The 23,029-nt window shown below is 39.7% G+C and overlaps 1 protein-coding gene and 1 pseudogene across 3 annotated transcripts; one reads left to right on the forward strand and one right to left on the reverse strand.

The window, feature by feature from the left end:
* Nucleotides 1-1,655: 1,655 nt before the first annotated feature.
* Nucleotides 1,656-20,979, reverse strand: Pdcd2l (programmed cell death 2 like). 3 transcript variants are annotated; one of them, XM_076838875.2, is made up of 7 exons: nt 20,850-20,979; nt 20,570-20,736; nt 20,335-20,386; nt 19,208-19,593; nt 17,639-17,749; nt 8,562-8,710; nt 1,656-1,856 (listed from the first exon to the last, which is right to left on the reverse strand). In XM_076838875.2, exons 1-7 carry the CDS (start codon nt 20,955-20,957, stop codon nt 1,726-1,728), a joined length of 1,104 nt encoding a protein of 367 aa, XP_076694990.2. In that variant the 5' UTR covers nt 20,958-20,979; the 3' UTR covers nt 1,656-1,725. The 3 variants fall into 3 exon arrangements, with proteins under 3 accessions (XP_076694990.2, XP_076694991.2, XP_076694992.2); XM_076838877.2 differs by lacking the exon at nt 1,656-1,856 and adding an exon at nt 3,831-3,899; XM_076838876.2 differs by lacking the exon at nt 17,639-17,749.
* On the forward strand, nt 12,459-12,958 carry LOC143384234 (small nuclear ribonucleoprotein Sm D1-like; annotated as a pseudogene).
* Nucleotides 20,980-23,029: the final 2,050 nt, after the last annotated feature.

Here is a 23,029-nt window from a genome sequence, read left to right on the forward strand (position 1 = left end):
TTAGTGGTAGAGCACCCCTGGTTCAATCTCCAGTATTGGGGGAAAAAATTTTTTTAATGGGATCATGGGAATGCCTCTGCTAATCTGTATTCTACTTACATAGGTTAAGACCTATAATCGAGTATATATAACTAGATTCAAGGATGTGTTTGATCAGCAAGCAGTTTGTCTCCATCTTAAAAATCAGAAACATAACACCTAACTAGGATATCTGAAACTGTATCAACTTCTGATCCTTAAAGACACTCTAATGCAACAACTTTCTCCATTTTTCACATCAAAGGAGGAGATTACTATCTATTTAAATAAATACAAAATACTCCACCTATAAATCTGATCAGTCTACTTTCTGTTCCAGTTGGAATAACTGGTCTAGCAATCTAAGGCCATCTCTGCCTAAATGTAACTGCCACATGGAAACTGGCAGTTGCTGTGCGAGCATGAGAGAGAAACAGAAGCTCCCTCTGCAGGTCTATGCTCAGCTTTAGTTCTGCAAACTCACCATTCCTGAAGCCTCACTGAGAACTTTGTATACATACAGCCACCTTCCCTCAGCTATGCCCAGGAGCAGGAGCAGGTATATTTTTCACCAGTCACATACTACTCAGAAGGATTCCATCCCTTGATAATCTGGGTCTCATCATCGTCATCTACACAGACTAAGAACAGCTCTGTACATGGCTAGTATGAGTGTTTTCACACTGCTGTCAAAGAGCAGCAGATAGAAAAGGGTTGATAATAGAAACAGAATGAAAAAATGGGAGACTGGAAAGGTGGACATTTAGGCAGAGGGATAATATCCAGAGTGAGAGCAGAAGTGGGTGAGGTCAGGAGGGGATCATGGGCCAGGAACCAGGGGCAGGTCCCAGCAGTCAGTGTTGCAGGGCAGGAGCCTCAAGTAGCCAAGGTAGGCTGGGTGTTTTGCTATGGCAGCATCCAGGACTGGCAGTAGGGTGCAGTGGGGTGTAGAGACAGGAGAGTAGTAATAGGCCAATCAGGCTCTTGGCTCTTTAGCTACTTTCCCTTCATCCTAGAATGCCCAAGAGAATGCTTGTGCAGGGAACAGTGGCCTTCTGGGCTGGAGAGAAGCCACTTTCTGACCTGTCACTGTGTAGTCAATTCATTAACCCTGAAGGACATACCAGCCCACAGTCAGGAGGTCCTGGCTCCAATATCCACACAAGTGCCACAAAAAAAGAAAAAAAAGATCAACACTTAAGAATTATGAGCCTCTGTGGTGGTGTGTGCCTATAATCCCAGCTACTTGGGAAGCTAAGGTAGGAGGATCACAAGTTTGATGCCAGCCTGGGCAACTTAATGAAGCCTTATCTCAAAATAAAAAATAAAATGGGCTTGGGATGTAGCTTAGAGGTAGAGCACTCCTGGATTCAATCCCGACCAACACAAAACAAATGAACAAACAAAACAAGAATAATGGCGGGGGGCTGGGGATACAGCTCAGTTGGTAGAGTGTTTGCCTTGCATGCACAAGGCCCTGGGTTCAATTCCCAACACCACAAAATACATAAATAATGGCAGGGGATGCAGCTCAGCAGCAAAGCACTTGCTTAGCATGCACAAAGCCCTGGGTTCTGTCCCCTGAACAATGAAAACCAAAACAAAAAATAAACAAGTAAAAATTAATAACTTGATAGTTAAATAAGGTAAACTCTTATATTTGCATATTAACATTTGTTTTAATTTGTATAAATAAAAGGGAATTTTCTACTTAAACAGTAATTCATCTGGGTCTTCTTGTATAATACAAAATTCTTCCATGGGAGTCTGATGATTTTGAGGCCAGCAACTCTTCTCACATGTGTAAACTAGAATTGTTCCAAATTCCACAGAAAGATCTGAAAAATACAACATATTCTGGATTCCAGCAAATATAACATTACGAGATGCATTCACAATGTCAAAGTATATGGGCAGAGCACACACTCTGGAACAAGATGCCTGAATTCACACCCCAGTTCTATCACCTTGAGAATTATGATACTTCGCTGTGATAGACATGTGTTCATCATGATAGTAAGATTTCATTACATATGAATCCTTAGACCAGCCCGGCACATCTTAAGTGCTCACTGTAAACAAAAAGCTTAGGTAATAAGTAGAGATAACAGAAGTGAAGGAGAAAGATGATTCAGTATCAGGATAACTGATGTTGCTAAAGGGAGTGATTTTACCTAACAAGTTGAAATATGTAATTACATAAAGCAAAAACTGAGTTTATGGCTTTCAGCTACAATATGATTGCAGTGCATCATATAATAAGTTGACACTGATGTCAAAAGGCAAATTTAATAAAAAGTAGCAGGAAAATAGACTCCAGATGCGGCACAGGCACTGGTAGAAAACGCCTATAGCTTGTCATGCCACTCAGCTTAGCCAGCCTTCTGCCAAATCCACGGAACCTTAGAGCAAAATGAACAAGACTGGAGGCACACGGATTCAAGGCATAGTCAGAAACAGAGCTAACCCATTAAGACTCAATAAAAGGATAAAGGATTTAGTAAACATCTGAAAAAAAAGAAAATAAAAACAAGACTTATCTACAATTAAGGTAAAAAAGTATAAGATCATTCTTGGAGAAATTGAACCACCTCCATGAGAAAAAAATCTCCAAATTCAAACTTTTTAGGGCTCTTTAATAAATACCCAACGAATACACTGCCCAGTAAACAAATCCTACTCTTCCACACAAAACTTCCAGTTAGTGTGCTTTTGTATGTGTGTGTATACACTGGGGAATGGAACCCAGGATTTGGTGCATGTTAGGCAAGCACTGTAACCACTGAGCTATATTTCAGGCCCTTTTTATTTTTATATTTTAAGGTAGTCTAAGTTGCCCAGGCTGGCCTTGAATTTTCGATTTCCCTGTATCAGTCTCCTGAGTCACTTGGATTAAAGGCTTTCTATGCCTACTTGAACTTAAACAGGAACAACCTGTGGGAGACCAACCTTGCACGTGACTGAGTCACACTCCCCGGCTGGGTACTAAGATGCTCAGTCACAGAAATGTGGCAGAGCTTTCCCCACCCTTCTTGGTTCGAGGGATGGTGTCTCGTGCATGGGTGTGTCTTGCTACAGTCCCATGGGTGAAGCTATGCTCACCTGTTCCTTTATAATATAACCCTTTGCCCTGTTTAGAATAGAATCTTCCATTTTAGTGCCTTGTGTGTGTCCCCTTCTCTTACTGTGCCCTTGGGTGTGGCCAACCCAGATGTCAGTCAGATAGACAAAGCCCCCTGAAACCTGACCCCTTGCCTCATTTGAATAGTTTCTCCTCAATAAAAGGGGTCAGTGCATGCTCTCTCTCTCTTCCTGTGGATCCTTAAGGTCAAAGGAGCCATCACAATGATCCCAAAGAAAAAGGTATTTGTGTTTCTTGTGTGGTTATTTTGCGCAGCCCAGTTAGCCCAGTTCAACTGGAGCAAACCCGAGAACAGAAACCTGGCAACAACCAACCAAGCATCATCCGGCATTTACAGAAAAGCTCCAATAAAATTCAGTCATCAAAACAAGCACAGAAGAAACTAGCAAATTAGAAGAAACTAGCAAATTGGAGGAAACAGACAATGCAAGTAACAAAAGAAAACTCCAAAACAGAGAAAATGTTTCTTAAAGAGAGATAGAGAAAGAGAGAGACAAACAACAAACACAAAATGTCATTTAAAAAAATGTCAGAGAACAAGGAGGGGTTCTTGGAAAATATAGAAATGTCAGGTTCAACATTTACACATTATGATTTCATTTATGTGAAGTTCAAGACCAGGCAAAATTCCTAGGGAACAGGGATGAGAAGAGTGAGGATCCTGAAGAGGAAGGGGCCTGCTGTCTGGGAAGGAGGTCCAGGGGCCTTCCTGGACACTGTCAACATTCTCCATCTTAACCTGGGTGAGTATATACATAAGAGTGAATGCATGTCATCACCAAGGACACTTAAAACGGCATGGTGGTACACACCTGCCATCCCAACTACTCAGGAGGCTGAAGCAGGATAACTGTACACTCAAGCTCAGGCAACTTACTTAGTAAGACCTTGTCTCAAAATAAAAAGGATGTAGCTTAAAGGTAGAGTGCTTGCCTAGGGTACACAAAGACCTGGCGTTTAACCCCTAACATCACCCCTCTCAAAAAGAAAAAAACAAAGAAAGAAAACATAATTTCTACATCTCAACAATAACAAAAACAAATAACCTGACTAAAAGGGGCAACGGACTTGTAAAGACATTTCTCCAAGATGATACAAATAGAAATCAAAATGAGAGGCTAGGCGCAGTGGCACATGCCCGTAACTCTAACAATTCTGAAGGCTTAAAGGCAGGAGGATCATATATTTAAGGCCAGCCTCAGCAATTTACTGTGACCTTGTCTCAAAATAAAAAATAAAAAGGGAGGTTAAGCTTCTTATTCTCAAGAGAGCCCACATTCTCCCATGAATGTATATCTTCTTCCTAAATAAACCTCTTTAGGCATTTAAATAAATGCCTTTGTCTGACACATGCTGAAATTCTTTTCCATTACATATGCCAAGAACCCCGTTGGTCCCAAGTTGAACTCCCCCTTTCTCTTCTGTTACATCTCATAGTGGCCCATATGGGGAACTTTGGAGACATCAACTTTGGTAGGTCTACTTTCTTTTTGATTTGGCTACGACCTTTTCTGTTAGCATTCACCTGTTTCCTTTACTTTCAAAGGCTGAAGAGCATAACCTCAATCTGCATCACTAGCCATGGCTCCCCTTCTTGGGCAGCTAGGAAATTCCCAAGCTGTGTAGATTCAAGTGGCAAAAAGGTGATTGTTAGCTGGGTGTGGTGGTACATACCTGTAATCCCAGCAGCTCAGTAGGCCTCCTCAGCAGGAGGATTTTGAGTTCAAAGCCAACTTCAGCAATTTAATGAGGTCCTAAGCAACTCAGTGAGACCCTGTCTCTAAATAAAATACAAAACAGGGCTGGGGATGTGGCTCAGTGTTTGAGTGCCTTGAGTTCAATCCCTGGGACCCGCCCCCACAACTGCAAAAAAAAAAAAAAAAAAAAAAAAAAGGGACTGCTGACATTCTAGGGAGCTGGTAGAATCTCTGAATAACTGTGAAGGAGCTCAATGATCTTTAAAAATCCTTTCCTTCTTCTCTCACACTGCATTGCATGACCACCTACAGGTTTCTCAACTTCTATGGGATTTAGACAGGTGATCTCTTTTTTCTGTTTTTCCCTTCCTCTTTTCTCTTTTCCTTCCTGCTTTCCTTGGCCAAAAGCTCTTTTCTCCCCTGGAAGATGAGTGTTTATTGATAAAAGTGCCAAAAGTAGGACACACTCTTTGGCCAATATACCCCATTCCTGGATCAGAGAGAATTAATTTCTTATCCAGAAGACACATATGAGGGATTGGTCTTCCAGTGTTTTAAGTACCCCTTTGTTTTACCAAATGTAGGGTTCACTAGAGACATTTTTGGAGGGACTAGGCCCTGACAAGACAATCAAAGAAATACCTCCATTAATCTCTACATTCAGACCTGATACACTCAGTGGACAATCTCCTAACTCTAATCTTCTGCCATAAATCTAAGTTCTGAGTACGACCTCTTGTCATGCCTTCCCTCCCTTCTCTAAACTCTCTCTATACAGTCTCATGTTACATGTTGCAGCTGAACAATTCTGCCCTACATAGTAAATGTCAGCTATAAATAAATCTGTATTAAAACTTACTTAGTGGGGCTGGGAATATGGCTCAAGTAGTAGCGCGCTAGCCTAGCATGTGTGAGGCACTGGGTTCGATCCTCAGCACCACATAAAAATATAAAGATATTGTGTCCACCTAAGGCTAAAAAATAAATATAAAAAAAAAAAAAAAAAAAAACTTACTTTATTCTATCCCAAAGTGCCTCAAAGCTCTCTACAAGGTTTTATTGTATCCTTGCTATTTAATTTTTTTTTTAAATATTTATTTTTTAGCTTTTGGTGGACACAACATCTTTGTTTGTATGTGGTGCTGAGCATCGAACCCGGGCCACACGCATGCCAGGCGAGCGCGCTACCGCTTGAGCCACATCCCCAGCCCTATCCTTGCTATTTAAAATAATAATTTCAAAATTGTCAATCCTTATGTGTACCTAGACTACTTGAGATTTAGGGATTTTTTTAAGGATTTTTTTTTTCTTCTTCATAAGAGATTTCTTTTATGAGGGTCTATCAAGCACCCTGAGGACCACATAACAAGGAAAAGGATGCTTGCACTGCCAGTAATTTTCAGACAGACATATAGGTCAGATCTTGATTGGGACAAAGGATACTCTGAAGATACAATATGGGATAGATTCCTGGCCGGGCATGGCAGAGAATGCCTATAATCCCAGTGGCTTGGGAGGCTGAGGCAGGAGAGTCACTAGTTCAAAACCAGCCTCAGCAACTTAGCAAGACACTGTCTTAAAAAAAAAAAAAAAAAAAATTAAAAAGGGCTGGGGATGTGGTTAAGGGCCCCTGGGTTCAATCTCTGGTACCAAAAAAAAAAAAAAAAAAAGTCCAGTCTTGGTTAGGGACTCAAAGAATAGCCTCAGGCTTGTTTTTATTCTGTTTTTTCCTTTTCAGAAAACCACTGAAGATTATGGGAATTCAATGTATATCAATGAGAATTTATCCCTTACATTTAAAATAATTGGAATTTAAAGTTTTGGTGCTGGGGATTAAACCCAGGGGCCCTTTACCATTGAGCCATATCCCAAGCCCTTTATAATTTTTGAGATAGGTTCTTGCTAAATTGCTTAGGGCCTTGATAAATTATTGAAGTTGACTTTGAAGTTGCAATCCTCCTGTCTCAGCCTTCTGAGTCGCTGGGATTAGAGGCATGTGTCACCATGCCTGGCAATAACTGGAATTATTTTAAGGCAGAAGATTTTTAAAAGAAAAAAAGGAGAGGAAAAAAATTTTTTTTTCCTGTAATATGGCTTGGTCCCAATATAAATTGGAGAATGGAGACTTATTCTGTAAATGGGAAAAGAATGGACAGAGATCTGACTATCGTATTTTACCCCCTGCTGTCTTTTTTTTTTTTTTGATACCAGGGATTGAACCCAGGGGCACTTAACCACTGAGCCACATCCCTAGCACACCCCGACTCCCCCTTTTTTTGGTACCAAAAATTTAGGGGCACTCGACCACTAAGCCACATCTCCAGCCCTATTTTGCATTTCATTTAGAGACAGGGTCTCATTGAATTGGTTAGCATCTTGCTTTTGCTGAGTCTGGCTTTGAATTCATGATCCTCCTGCCTCAGGCTCCCAAACTGCTGGGATTACAGGTATGTGCACCCACGCCTGGCTCCACTGCCTAGTTTTGCCACATGCTCCTGCCATGATGTGCTATCCTCACACAAGCTCAAAGCAATGGAACTACTTGATAGTAGACTGTTAACCTTCAGAACTGAAAGCCAAAATAAACTTCTTACGGTTTTGTCTTTTTTTTTTTTTTTTTTAAATACTAGGATTAAACCCACATGCTAGGCAAGCATTCTATCCGTAAGCTACATCCCCAGTCCTTTTTATTTTATTTTGAGACAGGGTCTTGCTAAATTTCCAAGGGTAGACTTGAACTTATGATCCTCCTATCTCAGACTGTCTTGTAGCTGGGATTACAAGTGTGTGCCACCACACCTGGCCATCTTGATAAAAGTTAATTTCCTCAGATATTTTGTAATAGTAATGTGAAGCTGACTAAGTTAATGTATTTTTATTATAAAAAACTTCACATTTTTCTTTAAAATTTTCAAAAGAAAAACTAATGATTACAAAACATTAATTATAATCATTTAGAAGGCAATTTATTTTTTATTAATTTATATTTTTTCCCATTGTTTCTGAGACAAAAAACTATGTTGCTCAGGCTAGCCTCAAGCAATTCTCCTATGTCATCGTTCCAAGTAGGTAGGGCTACAGGCATAGGCCTACACACCCAACTAGACAAAGTTTGTATTTATTTATTTATTTATTTATTTTTGTGGTGATGGGGATCAAACCAAGGCTTTGTGCATGCAAGGCAAGCACTATACCAACTGAGCAACAAATGTTTTTAAATAATTATAAATTTTGATTGTATAATAAGGTGATGAAAATAATATTAAGAGTGGAAATACTCAGCCTTTAATCACCGAAAATGGTTGCTAGTAGTTGTGTTAGATTGGTTAGATCATAATTTTTCTTTCTTTTTTTTTTTTTTTCTTTTTGGTGGTGCTGGGGATTGAACCCAGGGACACCCTACCACTGAGCTATATTCCCATCCCTTTTTATTTATTTTTTTACTCTTGAGATAGGGTCTCACTAAATTGCCCAGGCAAAGCCTTGAATTTGAGATTTTCCTGCCTCAGACTTTAGTCACTGGGATTACAGGTATGTGCCACTACACTCAGCATGTTATATTATAAATTTCCTAAAGCAATTTTTATTTCCCAAATTTTCTACAAAATACTATATTTTATAATTAAACAAAAACATGGCCTATCATTTTAGTATAATATCAAGATAATCCAAGAATTGCACAAACTCAGATTAATAAAGTTTACCTAAATTAGCACTTTGAAGCATGCTGATCAATGCTGGCATAAGCTGAAATTCAAATATTCTTTGTCCTCCACAGTGGCTACAGGCTGGGATATCAGTGATTTCTGATGTAGGGGAGGTCAAAAAGAGTGGCTCTCCACTCCAGGAATACCTACAATAAAGATAACAAAAAACCTGAAGTCAGAGGCACATACATACAAATCATACCCCAATATCTAAGGTCACTCTTTGCACACTTCCTTTCTTAGAAAGTACCAGGAGCAAAACAAAAGACCAAAGAAATCCTCCAGAGGCAAAAAAAAAAAAAAAAAAAAAACCACCAGAAGCAGCAAGTCTATAAAGCAGAGCAAGACATCTGAAGTCAGGCCAATGCTGAACTGAGTCCAACTATGGCTGCAATGAAGTCCAGACCAGCCCAACTACAGAGTAAAGGGACTCAAACCTCCCTTATAGCAAAGGGGCATGGCTTTCTAGGAGTACATACTTAGTATCTACTGTTCTCCAACATATAATTTCTTTTTTTCTTAAATATTTTTTTAGTTGTAGATGGACACAATACCTATATTCTATTTGTTTATTTTTATGTGGTGCCAGGGATCGAAAACAGCGCCTTACGCGTGTTAGGCAAGCATTCTAACATGGAGCCACAACCCCAGCCGCTCCAACATATAATTTCTTTCTTTCTTTTTTTTTTTACATCTTTATTTTATTTATTAATTTTTTTATGTGGTGGTAAGGCTCAAACCCAGGGCCCCTGCACATGCAAGGTGAGCGTTCTACCACTGAGCTATATAACCCCAGTCCCCCAACATATAATTCTAACAAATAAAAAAGTTATTAGATAGGTAAAGAAACAGGTAAATTTAACTCATGAAGAAAATCAATACCAGAAAACCCACAAACAAGATGATGATTGTATTAGACAGGGTCTTTATAATACCAGTGACAAGGGCTGGGGCTGTAGCTCAGTGGTAGAGTGCCCGCATGTGTAAGGCACTGGGTTCGATCCTCAGCACTACATAAAAATAAATAAAGATTAAAAAAAAAAAAAAAAAACCCAGCAACAAATATGTAAAAGAATGTAGTAGAGGGGCTGGGGATGTGGCTCAAGCGGTAGCACGCTCGCCTGGCATGCGTGCAGCCCGGGTTCGATGCTCAGCACCACATACAAAGATGTTGTGTCCGCCGAAAACTAAAATACATAAAAAAAAAAAAAAAAAAAAGAATGTAGTGGAAAAGGTAAACAAGAATGAATGGATGAGTAATTCAGCACAGAAATGGAAATTAAAAGAGATTAAAATAGAAATACTACAAATGCAAAATGCTGTGTGTCAGAAAAAAAAGAACTAAGCTAGGTGTGGTGGTGTGCACCTGTAATCACAACTACTTTGGAGGCAAAAGGATCACTTGAGCTTAGAACTTCTAGGGCAGCCTGGGCAACAGATATAGAGAAACAAAAATTTCATTCATTAAAATTTAACAATAGGTGCTGAGGTTGTAGCTCAGTGGCAGAGCACTTGCCTAGCATGTGTGAAGCACTGGGTTCCATCCTCAGCACCACATAAAATAAAGCCATTCCATGCATCTACAACTAAAAAAAAACAAAAAAACAAAAAAACAAAAATGAACAAACAAACAAACAAATAAATAAAAAACAATAGATTGGACAAAATAAAAACATGAATTTTTAGAAAAAGCAAATATAAGTTATTTCAAATGGAACTAAAAGTAAAACCCCAAAAAGAGAACATTGAAAGACTACAGTATAATTTTTCTTTTCTTCTTCTTTGTTTCATTGTATCAAACCCAGGGCTTCTGAGCATGCTAGGCAAGTGCTCTACCACTGAGCTACATCTTTAGTCTCTATGGTACAATTTCAAATAATGGAACATACAGCCTAGCACATGTGAAGTACTCGGTTCCATCCTTAACACCACATAAATAAATAAATAAATAAAGGTATTGTGTCCATCTCCTACAACAACAAAAAAACTATAACTTTTTTTTGTGTGTGTGTGGTATCTAACACAGGGCCTTGTTCAACAATGCTAGGCAAGTACTCTACCACTGAGCTTCATATGTCTCTTTAATTACAGCTAATTTCTAACAGCAATGACAAAGGCAAGAAAACAATGGAACAGGTGGGCACAGTTGTGCACACCTATAGTCAGGAGGCTGTGAGGCATGAGAATCACAAATTGAAGGCCATCCATGGTAACTTCATGAGATCATCTCAAAATAAAAAAATAAAAAGGATAGGGACATAGCTCAGTGGTACAGTACCCCGGAGTTCAATCCCCAATACGAAAATAAATATAGACAAGACAGCTAGGCTGGTCATAAAACTCAGGTATAAGTGCCATGGGTTCAATCCTTACTATGGCAAATTAAAAAAAAAAGAAAAGAAAAGCTAGAAAAAGGAATTTTGAATGTTTTTCACCATAAAGATGTAATAAATGTTTAGGATAAATGTATTATTTATTCTGATTTAAACATTACATATTGTACACATGAATTGAAATATCACATGGCACTCCATCACTACACAGAATTTTCATGTATTTATTTTAAGTGTAAAAATTTACATTCAAAAAAAGATGTTTAAAAATAAACATTAAATACATTTTTACACAGACAAAACCTGAGAAACTCTATCCAACATATTAAAAGTTCTTCATAGTGAAGGGAAATATCAGATAGAAACAGATCTGCATGAAAGAATGTGGAATGCCAAAAGGGTGAATAGGTGAATAAATGTGAAAGGATTTCTCTCCCCCCCCAACTTTTTTTTTTTTTTTTAATTTTTATTTTTGGTACCAGGAATTGAACTCAGGGGCACTCAACCACTGAGCCACATCCTCAGCCCCATTTTGTATTTTATTTAGAGACAGGGTCTCACTGAGTTGCTTAGGGCCTAAGTTGCTGAGGCTGGCTTTGATCTCTCGATCCTCCTTTCTCAGCCTCCTGAGCCGCTGGGATTACAGGCATGTGCCACCATGCCTGGCTACTTTTTTATTTTGAGACAGGGTCTTGCTAAGTTGCTTAGGGCTTCATAAGTTGCGAAGGCTGGCTGTGAACTTGTGATCCACCTGCCTCAACCTCCCGAGTCACTGGGATTATAGGTGTGCATCACCATGCCTGGCATAAAAGAACTTCTGATAGTTATTTTACTTTATATTTATTTTCCTTACAGACTATTGATGATTTCAAGCAAAAAAATCCCCATCCATATATATATATATATATATATATATATATATATATATATGCCCACACACACCCCCACACACTGATATTTACATGTGTGTGTATACACATGCATATACATATACATACACACATATATATATAAACATACACACATATATTATACATATATCATGGGGGTTTAAAGCATATATAGAAGCAAAATTCATAAAAACAAGATCATAAGTGCAGGGGAATGATAAATGGGAATCTATGCTGTGGTTCTTGGAACTACAATAAGTAATACTGCACAATATACTCGTTAAGGGAAACACTAAAAACTTATATAGTTCTATAACATTTATATAATTATAAATTAAAGTGAAGAAAGGAGATAAAGCACTAGGGATTTTGCTCAATGGTAGAGCACTTGCCTAGCATGCCAGAAACCCTAGTTGCAAGACTGAGTACTAAAAATTAAAACAAAACAAACAAATAAACAAAAAACAAAACAAAGAGAGAGAGAGAGAGAGAAAGAAAGAAAATAAATTGGTAAACTAAAAATACTCAGTTTAATAATTACCTTAAATAATTAAATGAACTAACATTCCAAATAACAGACACACCGTCAGGCTGGATTTAAAAAAAAAAAAGCAGGACCCAAACATTTAAGTTGTTTAAGAATCACATTTTAGGTTTCAGGCCATTCATAACTCTTAGTTGGTGGGTCTTCGCTTGTCTGATATTGTGCACTATGGGACCAAGGGGGTAACAGCGCTGCTAGGATGAAGCTCGTGAGATTTTTCATGAAATTGAGTCATGAAACTGTAACCATTGAATTGAAGAATGGAACACAGTCCATGGAACAATTACAGGTGTAGATGTCAGCATGAAAACACATCTTAAAGCTCTGAAAATGACCCTGAAGAACAGAGAACCTGTACAGCTGGAAACATTGAGTATTCGGGGAAATAACACTGGATACTTTATTCTGCCAGACAGCTTACCTCTGGATACGCTACTTGTGGATGTTGAACCTAAGGTGAAATCTAAGAAAAGGGAAGCTGTTGCAGGAAGAGGCCGAGGCCGTGGAAGAGGAAGAGGGGGCCCTAGGCGATAATGTGTCTCTTGATTACTGTTTGAAAGTGATAAATGACTTTGAGATTTTTTTGTACAGGTTTTGTTTGTTTGTCAATTTTTAATAAACATAAGTGTGGGACAGAAAAAAAAAAGAACCACATTTTATATTTAGAGTAGGAAATAGATTGAATGTAAAAGTGTAGTTAGGGGCTGAGGGCATAACTCAGCAGTTGAGTGCTTGCTAAATATTTGTAAGGCCCTGAATTCAATCCCCAATATCACACACACACACACACACACACACACACACACACACACAGAAAGTGGATAAAGATGAATCAAAGACTAAACAACAGAAATCTAATTTGGCTATATTAGTATTAGGGAAGATTCACTCAATAGGAAGAAGTATGAGACATAATAAGAACATCATAATTGTAAGAGGATCAACTCATTAGATAAATATAACAATCCTAAATATGCACACATCTTAAATGGCATCAAAATTCTGAGGCAGGGCTGGGGATGTGGCTCAAGCGGTAGCACGCTCGCCTGGCATGCGTGCAGCCTGGGTTCAATCCTCAGCACCACATACAAACAAAGATGTTGTGTCCGCCAAAAACTAAAAAATAAATATTAAAAAAAATTCTCACTCTCTCTCTCACTCTCTCTTAAAAAAAAAAAAAAAAAAAAAAAATTCTGAGGCAGCTGGCACACACCTATAATCCTGGCAGCTAGGGAGGCTGAGGCAGGAGAATTGTGAGTTGAAAGCCAGCTTCAGCAACTTAATGAGGCCCTAAGCAACTTAGTGAGATCCTGTCTCTAAATAAAATACAAAAAAGGGGCTGGGGATATGGTTCAGTGGTTAAGTATCCTGGGTTTAATTCCTGGTACCCCCCCCAAAAAAATTCATGAGGCAAAATAAAGAAAAATGAAATTATGTTATTTGTAGGAAAATGTATGGAACACGAGACCATCATGTTAAACAAAATAAGTGAAACTCAGAAGGTAAAAAGACATATGTTCTCTCAGGGCTGGATTAATAGCTCAGTGGCAGAGTGCTTGTCTAGCACATGTGAGGCACTCGGTCGAACCTCAGCACCACATAAAAACAAATAAATGAAATAAAAATGTTGTGTCTGTCTACAACTAAAAAAAAAAAAGTCATATGTTTTCTCTCATAAGCAAAAACTAGAGAGGAAAATGGAAAATAAAAGTGGGGGCAGGGATTTTATGAAAAATCAAAGGGAGGTCAGTAGAGGAAAGGGACCAAAGGGTGAGAAATCAGAAGAGGGGGAGAAGTGTTGGGAGTGGTATTGGTTAAAGTATATTATTATGTTGTGTGCATGTATAATATTTAACAAATCCCATCATTATGTACAACTTTAGTGCACCAATAAAAAAAGTGGAAAAAATTCATGAGGCAAACATTGACATAATTAAAAGTAAAAAAGATATATTCACAGTTATAGTATGCTTTTTTTTTTTTTTTTTTGGTACCAGAGATTGAACCCAGGGGCGTTTAACCACTGAACCACATCCCCATCCCTTTTATTATTTTATTTTGAGACAGGGTTTCATTAAGTTACCAAGGGCCTTGCTAAGTTGATAAGGCTGCTCTGAAGTTGCAATCTTCCTGCTTCAGCTTTCCTAGCTGTTGGGATTACAAGCATGTGCCACTGCGCCAGCTAGATTAGATCAAAATTTAAATCTTCTCTTGAAAAGTGAATGTTACTGAGCTGGGCACTGTTGAGAGTGCCTGTAAACCCAGCAATTTGGGAGGTGGAGGAAGAAGGATCTCAAGTTTAAGGACAGCCTGTGCAACTTAGCAAGACCATCTCAAATAAAAAATAAAAAGTACAGGAGATGTATTCAGTGGTAAAATGGACCTGGATTCAATCCCCAGTATCAAAAAGGAAAAAAAGATAGTATTAATGGGCTGGGAATGTAGTTAAGCGTTAGAGCACTGTCTAGTGTGCACAGGGCCCTAGTTGGACCCCCATCACAGAAAGGAAAGGAAAAAAAAACAAAACAAAACAGTATTACCATTATGAAAACATAATGTGGGTATGGTGGCCCATACCTGTAATCCCATCGACTACAGAGGCAAAGGCAGCAGGATTTCAAGTTCGAGGCCAACCTCAGCAACTTAGTGAGACTCTAAGCAATTTAGCAAGACCCAGTTTCAAAAAAAATTTTTTTAAAAAAAGCTCAGCTCAGTGGTTAAAGCGCCCAATTAAATGCCTAGTACAAAAATAAAGGACTTGTATCCTGACAATATTAAGAACTTGTAGAATTCAATAAAAAGATAAATAATCCAATAAAAATATGGCAAAGAATTTGAACTGATGACAGGTGTGGTGGCTCACACCTGTTATCCCAGGTGCTCAGGAGGCCGAGACAGGAGGGTTGAATTTTGACACCAGCCCAGGCAACTGAGCAAGACAATTAAAAAAAAAAAAAAAAAAAGAACTGACAATTTACCAAAGATAATATTCACATATAAAAAATAAGTACTTGAAAAGATACCATCTTTGCTAGAGCAAATGGGAAAATGCAAACTAAAATCACAACGAGGGGCTGGGGCTGAAGCTCAGTGGCAGAGGGCTTGCCTAGTATGTGTGAGGCACTAGTTTCTTTCTTTTTTTTTTTTTTTAATATTTATTTTTTAGTATTTGGCGGACACAACATCTTTGTCTGTATGTGGTGCTGAGGATCGAACCCGGGCCACACGCATGCCAGGCGAGTGCGCTACCGCTTGAGCCACATCCCCAGCCCCGAGGCACTAGTTTCAATCCTCAGCACAACATAAAAATAAACATATAAAATAAAGGCATTCTAACCATTTACAACTACAATTTTTTTTTTTAAATCACAATGAAATATTACTATACTCTTCGAATGGCTAAATTTAAAAACAGAACATACCAAGTACTAGCAAAGATGTGCAGGATCTAGAATTCTTATACACTGGCATGGGAATGTAAATGGTATCAACAACCAGGTGTGTCATCCCAGTGGCTGAGGCAGGAGGATTCCAAATTTGAGATCAGCCTTAGCAACTTAGTGAGACTCTAAGCAACTTATCCTGTCTCAAAATAAAATAAAACTTAAAAAAAGAAAAAGAAAGAGCTGGGGATGTGGCTTAGTGGTTAAGGGGCCCTGGGTTCAATCCCTAGTACTGAGGGAAAAAAAGAGATCAAATAAGTAAATAAATGGTATAACAAGCATTGATTATTTTATTTAATAAAATAGGCTGGGGAAAACTGTTTGGCTCTTTCTTAAAAAGTTAAATATGGGCTAGGCTGGGGTTGTGGCTCAGTGGTAGAGAGTTTGCCTAGCATGTGTGAGGCACTGGGTTTGATTCTTTGCACCACATGTAAATAAATAAATAAATAAAAAGATCCTCAACAACTAAAAAAAAAAAAAAATTTAAAAAAAAAAAATGTAAAATACACCTATCCCACATGATACAAATGTTGTAATCCTACATACACTATAAAAAAAAAAATCTGGATACAGAATGTCTAGAATGATTTTTTGTGTGTGTAAAAAAAAAAGGGTGGTAGTAATATGTAATAATATTTGCTTACATATGTAAAAAAAAAAAAAAACTCTGGAAATGACACACAAGAAACAATAACGGGCTGGGCATGGTGGCACACACCTGTAATCCCAGATGCTTGGGAGGCTAAGACAGGAGGATTTCGAGTTCAAAGCCAGCCTCTGCAATGGTAAGGGGATAAGCAACTAAGTGAGACTCTGTCTCTAAATAAAATACAAAATGGGGCTGAGGATGTGGCTTAGTAGTCAAGTGCCCCTAAATTCAATCGCCGGTACCAGAAAAAAAAAAAAGAAACAATAATGGTTATCTGCGCAGGTTGGGCAGATGGTGAGAAAGAAATTTCCTTATTGTTTTTACATATTTATGTTTATATTATTATTATTGTTTTGCAGATAATGGGAATTGAATCCAGGACCTTGAACATGCTAGGCAAGTGCTCCACTACCAAGCCATTAAAAAAAAAAAACTATTTATTCTAATTTGTTAAATATGACAGAATGCATTTCAATTCATAGTGCACATAGAGAGCACAATTTTTCATGTCTCTGGTTGTACACAAAGTAGAGTCACCATTCATGTCTTCACACATGTACTTGGGATAATGATGTCCATCTCATTCCACCATCTTTCCTATTCCCCTGCCCCCTCACTTCCCCTTCCCTCCCCTTTGCCCTATTTAAGTTCCTTCATTCCTCTCATGCTCCCTTGCCATACCCATTATGGATCAGCATCCTCATATCAGAGAAAACATTCGGCATTTGGTTTTTTAGGACTGGCTAACTTCACTTAGCATAATATTCTCCAACTCCATCCATTTACCTGAAAATGCCATGATTTAATCTCTTTTAATGCTAAATAATATTCCATTGTGTATATATACCATAGTTTCTTTATCCATTCATCTACTGAAGGGCATTTATGTTGGTTCCACAGTTTAGCTACTGTGAATTGTACTGCTATAAATACTGATGTGGCTGTGCTGAGCTATTTTTTTTAATCCACTGTTTTAATTGACTAATATTGAACCCAGGGTATTTTAACACTGAGTTACAACCCCCAGCCTATTTTATTTTTTACTGTGAAAAAGTGTCTTACTAAATTGCTAAGGCTGGCCTTGAACTTGAGATCATAAGGGCTGAGGATGTGGCTTTAGAGTGTTCTTGAGTTCAACCCCCAATACTGCAAAAAAGAAAAGAAGGAATGAAGGAAGAAAGGACAAGTAAATTAAAGAAAATGTATTTCCTTTACCTCAAAATCTGCTCCTGACAAGCAGCAATTCTCTTCATGAATTTGTAAAACATTTGATCTCCACTTTTAATTTTGGTCTTCTCATATTTTTCATTACCATCACTAAAAAAACTAAAAAGAGAAGCAGAAACCACCTTTGGGTGTGAATATTAAGAGTATTATAGGATTTAGAAGAGAAAACAAGATAATCCTCTTAAAAAATTTTGCTGCGGTGTGCCCTCCTATAATTTCAGTCTGTTGGGGCAGAGGCAGGAGGACCTTAAGTCAGCTCAGGTAACTTGGCAAGACCCCATCTCAAAAAAACCCAAAACCCAGCGAATGAAGTTCATTGGTAAGGCACCCTTGGGTCCAATCCCCAATACTCTTCCACACAACAGAAATAAAATAAAAGGGATCTGCAGATGTAGCTCAGAGATGGAAAATCCTCCTGGGTTCACTCTTCAGTATGATTTAAAAATTTTTTATCAGGGGCTGGAGATATAGTTAGCTCAGTGATGGGTTCATGCTCAGCATGCACAAATCCTGAGTTCAATCCCCAATACAGCAAAAAAGAAAAAGCAAATACATACACAAAATTTAAATATCAAAAATATTTAAAGCCAGGAATGGTGACACATGCCTATAATCCCAGCCACTTGAAAGACTGAAGCAAGTAGATCACTTGTGAGGCTCTCAGCAATTTAGTGAGAACTTTCAAAATAAAAAGGCCTGGGGACGTACGTACCTCAGTATTAAACTACCCCTGAGTTCAATCCTTAGTACCCCCCTAAAAATTAGCTCATTACAGAGCGTCCCTGGGTTCAACCCCCAGTATCACACACATACAAAAATAACAATGGCAGCTTATAATATGCATATGTAGCCTACTGGCTCACCATTCTCCCAAGCCATCTTCAACTCTGGGGTAATCATTTAAAAAGTTCATAAGTAAAACAGACTTGGCAAAGAATTAGGTAAACTCTACAAATATCCTACTTTATATTATTACATAGCAAAAATGATCCTCCTGCCTTAGCTCCCAAGTTGCTGGAATTATAGGTGTGCAACACTGCACCCAGCTACAAAAGGCTTGCCTCTGCTATGAAAAACATTTAAAAAGCCCAGCATGGTGGCATATGCCTGTAATCCCAGAGGATGTGGAAGCTAAGGCAGGAAAATCACAAGTTCAAAGTCAGCCTCAGCAACTTAGTGAGCCCTAAGCAACTTAGCAAGACTCTGTCTCTAAAAAAAATACAAACAATAGCTAAACTGTGGAACCAACCCAGATGCCCTTCAATAGATGAATGGATAAAAAAAATGTGGCATTTATACACCATGGAGTGTTACGCAGCACTAAAAAATGACAAAATCATGGAATTTGCAGGGAAATGGATGGCACTAGAGCAGATTATGCTTAGTGAAGCTAGCCAATCCCTAAAAAACAAATATCAAATGTCTTCTTTGATATAATGAGAGCAACTAAGAACACAGCAGGGAGGAAGAGCAGGAAGAAAAGATTAACACAATAGCACCTACTGTGGCAGCTTCTGGACCAAGTCACCTCTCAACTTTAGCAGCACGCAATCTCACCTTTGGGAAAGCAACTGTTCCATGCCAATTCCTTCTCTCTGTTGATAGTCCCTCAGAAGGCTGTGGGCATGATCTAGACTGACCAAGTCTCTGTAATCATCCTCATCTACGACACAGATGTAGTAGGGCAGGAACTGTGGCACTATAGTAGGCAAGGCCATCCCTTCTGCTGGAGGTACAGAATGAGTGGCATCCAGGACAGTGTCCTGCAGGCGCAGGTCTTGGAGCTGGGCAGTGCAGTCTACATCTTTGGCAGAGTTAGACTCATGAACAAAATCCAAGGTAAGCTGTGGTGGAGGCGCCTCCTCACTGTCATTTCCCCAGTCATTTGCACCTTCACACCAGTTCTCAGCGACAAGGCCATTTTCTTGTTTCTGGAAGAATATCTGGCAAATAAGGTCCAATCACACTTAGGAGATTTCATCTATTCCTTTGGCTTCAGCAACCCATCCCTTCAATTTCCTGAAGGAGCCTTCACCAGTCCCTCCAATTCATCTCCCCGAACTCCATCTACTACTTAATAACATTGGTCAGAGGTGACTTAAATACCAGTATTAAGTATATACTTTTCCGGGGGCAGAGTGTCAGATACAGCAAATGGTTTCTTCAACCATCTATTCCAAAATCTTTTTTGTTGTGCTTCATACATTGCTAGATTGAAAGGAAAGAAGTTCAGTTCTCAGACTCCTTAGCAGCTACAATTTCAGATATAATGAGAGGTACGCTTATGGGGCCCACCAGAGAGAGACATAAACTTGAGATAGAGTGTGGTAAAAATACCAAGAAACAAAAGGAAGTCAGTCTGTAAATATAGGTAGAACAAGACTGGAGAGCCAACAATTCTGTGACAAAGAAGGCATACAGTTCACCAGATCACACCTAAGCTTCTGGACTGCAGGAGAGGTAGCCTGACAGATGGGCCAGTGGAGATAGGGGTTCAGGAGGTCATTCCTGAAATCGCCTCCTCCAGTCTACGTAATTTGTAAATATATCAATTCCGGTGTGAAGTCTGTTTGAACTAACAAGAGTTTTCTTTTTCCCCCCCTCAGTACTAGGGACTGAACCCAGGAGGACTCGACTATTGCTACATCTCCAGCAAAACATAATGTCAATCACAATTGCTTTACCTGTGCCTCTTTCTCATGCACCTGCAGGCACTGGGAGCGGAACACCTTCCAACTTCAGGATAAAAACACAACAGTGAGAGCTCCACCCGGACTCCCAACCCGCTAACCCGCCCCAAGCCCTCGGCGTTTCCCCGACCCAGCCCCAAGCACCCCGCGTTCGCCCCACACACCCCGCCCCAACTCCGCCCACTCGGCGTGACACTCGGCGTGACACTCGGCGTGACACCCAGCCTACCTGCGCGCTCCGCTGTCGCCGCACTTGGGGCGCGCGCAAGAGAACACTTGCAGTAGCCGATGGAATGGGGAGCCTTCCAGCGGGCAGTACACCTGCACGACCAGAGTTTGTGGCTCCTTGCAGCGTTCACACACAGGCCTCGGCGCGGCCACGGCAGGCAGGGCATCCTAAGGAAAGGGGAAGCGCTCAGACCCCGACTCTGTCCCCGAACCTCTCCGCTGCCTCACTGCGTACGTACTCCTCGCTGGCATCCTCCCACCCCACCTGCGCTCGCCCTCACCGGAATGCCACCCAGCTTGCTAGCAGTCCAGGCACTTGGCCCGGTAGGGCTGCCTTGCACTGCCAGGTCTCTAAGCCCGAGCAGCACCGGCTTCCGAACAGCCGCCATGACAACCTAGTTCGCACGTGAAAAGACGGAGTACGGCAGCTGAGAAGGTACAACTCTGCGCACGCGCATCATGTAACCAGCGAGACCCCGCCCAGTGAATAGGATGGGTTCTGAGAATGCTGAAGTCTCATTTTAAAGTGTTTGGGCTGGGTCAGGGCTCTGCAGATAACTGCTGGTGTCATAGCTTTAAATGGGGGAGCGCCCAGACGTTGTGCCTTCTAATGTGCTGTGTTAGAAAATACACACCATCTACCATGACGAGATCTTGCCAAAAAACTTTACCTGAAAATAAAATTTTAGGCCAGATAATGGTATTATAACGGGCACCTTTGAGATTAGAAGTCCCCGGGTTTGTTTTTTTTTTCCCCTCCCTATTTCCTGGTTTCCATTCCAGCTTCCTCATTCTGAGAATGGAAGGTGAGTTGCTGCCCCAAAATTCTAGGCGGGTGGCAGTCAAGATTGAAAAACGGAAATTAGTGGGCTGGGGTTGTGGCTCAGCGGTAGAGTACTCACCTAACATGTGAGAGATCCTGGGTTCAATCCTCAGCACCACATAAAAATAGATAAAGTAAAGGTATTGTGTCCAACTTGCACGACCAGAAGAAAAACTGAAATTATAACTCTGGCTTGTACAGCCCAACTAAATCCACATACATATTTCTTAGTCTTTGTTCCTATAAATTATAAAGTTTCTGTAGGACTAAGGCAAATTAGCTGTCTTCCCAGTTTTGGCCAGATTATGATTAAATTCATTTTTCTTTCCATATGTTCCCTCTTCTGATGTGGGTGGATAACAATTCAGTTACTGGGGAACCCAGCAGCCTTTGGTCTGTGTCCTGGTAACAGTATCTGCCCTTAGCTAGAAAAGAAAATCAAAGTCCCTTATTTTTGAGAAGAACATACTGAGATGTGTATAGATAAAATTATGTATCTAGGATACAACAAAAAGAAGTGTTATTGGGTAATAAAATTGGCCATGAGTTGGTAATTGTTAACATTTGATGTCAGGCACATGGAGGTCAGTCTGTATATCTTGGGAAATTTCCATACTGAAAGTGTTCCTTTTTTTTTTTTTTTTGTATGGGAAATTGAATTCAGAAAGACTTGACCACTGAACCACATCCCCAACCCTATTCTGTATTTTATTTAGAGACAGGGTCTCACTGACTTGCTTAGCACCTCACTTTTGCTGAGGGTGGCTTTGAACTCTTGAATATCCCGTCTCAGCTTCCCAACCTACTGGGATTACAGGCATGTGTGTTTTCCCCTTTTTCTTCAGGAGGGGGAGAGTACTGGGGATTGAATGCTGGAACACTCTACCACTAAATTACATCCCCCAACTTTCTCTTTTTCTTTTGAGGCAGGGTCTTCCTAAATTTACCAGGCAGGCATTGAATTTTGGATCTCCAACCTCAGCCTTGCAAGTAGCTGGAATTACAAGCATGCAACACCACATCTGGCATAGTAAAAAATTAAAATGGCACAGCGTGAGTTAATTTCAAAAGCATCATGCTAAGTGAAAGAAGTTAGATGCAAGACTGTTCTGGACAAGGCAAAACTTCAGGAAAGCAGATCAATTGTGGCCAGGAATTGGGTTTTGGGGGAGGGATTGGCCACTAGGGGGTGCCATGAACTTTTTCAGGTGAGAAGAATGTTTCTGTTGTGGTTACATGACTGTATACATTTGTCAAAACTCAAAAATTGTAAATCCCACAGTGGCATTTGTGCTTGTAATCCCAGGGGCTTAGGAGGCTGAAGCATGAAGATTGCAAGTTCAAAGCCAGCCTCAGCAACTTAGGGAGACCGTCTCAAAAAGTATAAAAGGGCTGGGGATGTATGTGGTTTCTTGGTTAAACAAGCCTGGGTTCAATCCCTGGTATCAAAAAAAGTAAAGCCCTCAAAATTGTATACCAAAGTTGAGTTTTACTGTATGTAAATTATACCTCAATAAACACGATATTTAAAAGCCATAAATTGTAGGGCTGGGGATATAGCTCAGTTGGTCGAGTGCTTGCCTTGCATGCACAAGGCCCTGGGTTCAATCCCCAGCACCACAAATAAATGTAAGTTGC

This window comes from Callospermophilus lateralis, chromosome 18 (assembly GCF_048772815.1).
Source record: "Callospermophilus lateralis isolate mCalLat2 chromosome 18, mCalLat2.hap1, whole genome shotgun sequence".
In the NCBI taxonomy this organism is placed as follows: Eukaryota; Metazoa; Chordata; class Mammalia; order Rodentia; family Sciuridae; genus Callospermophilus; species Callospermophilus lateralis.

Excerpts from the sequence above, each read along its gene's own strand:
- Pdcd2l (XM_076838875.2), bottom strand. The coding sequence starts at position 20,957 with ATGGCGGCTGTTCGGAAGCCGGTGCTGCTCGGGCTTAGAGACCTGGCA. Across the intron at positions 17,750-19,207 it reads GAACAGTTGCTTTCCCAAAG|TTTTTTTAGTGATGGTAATG; the intron begins GTGAGATTGCGT and ends TTCTCTTTTTAG. Across the intron at positions 1,857-8,561 it reads GCTTCAAAGTGCTAATTTAG|ATCTTTCTGTGGAATTTGGA; the intron begins GTAAACTTTATT and ends TGTATTTTTCAG.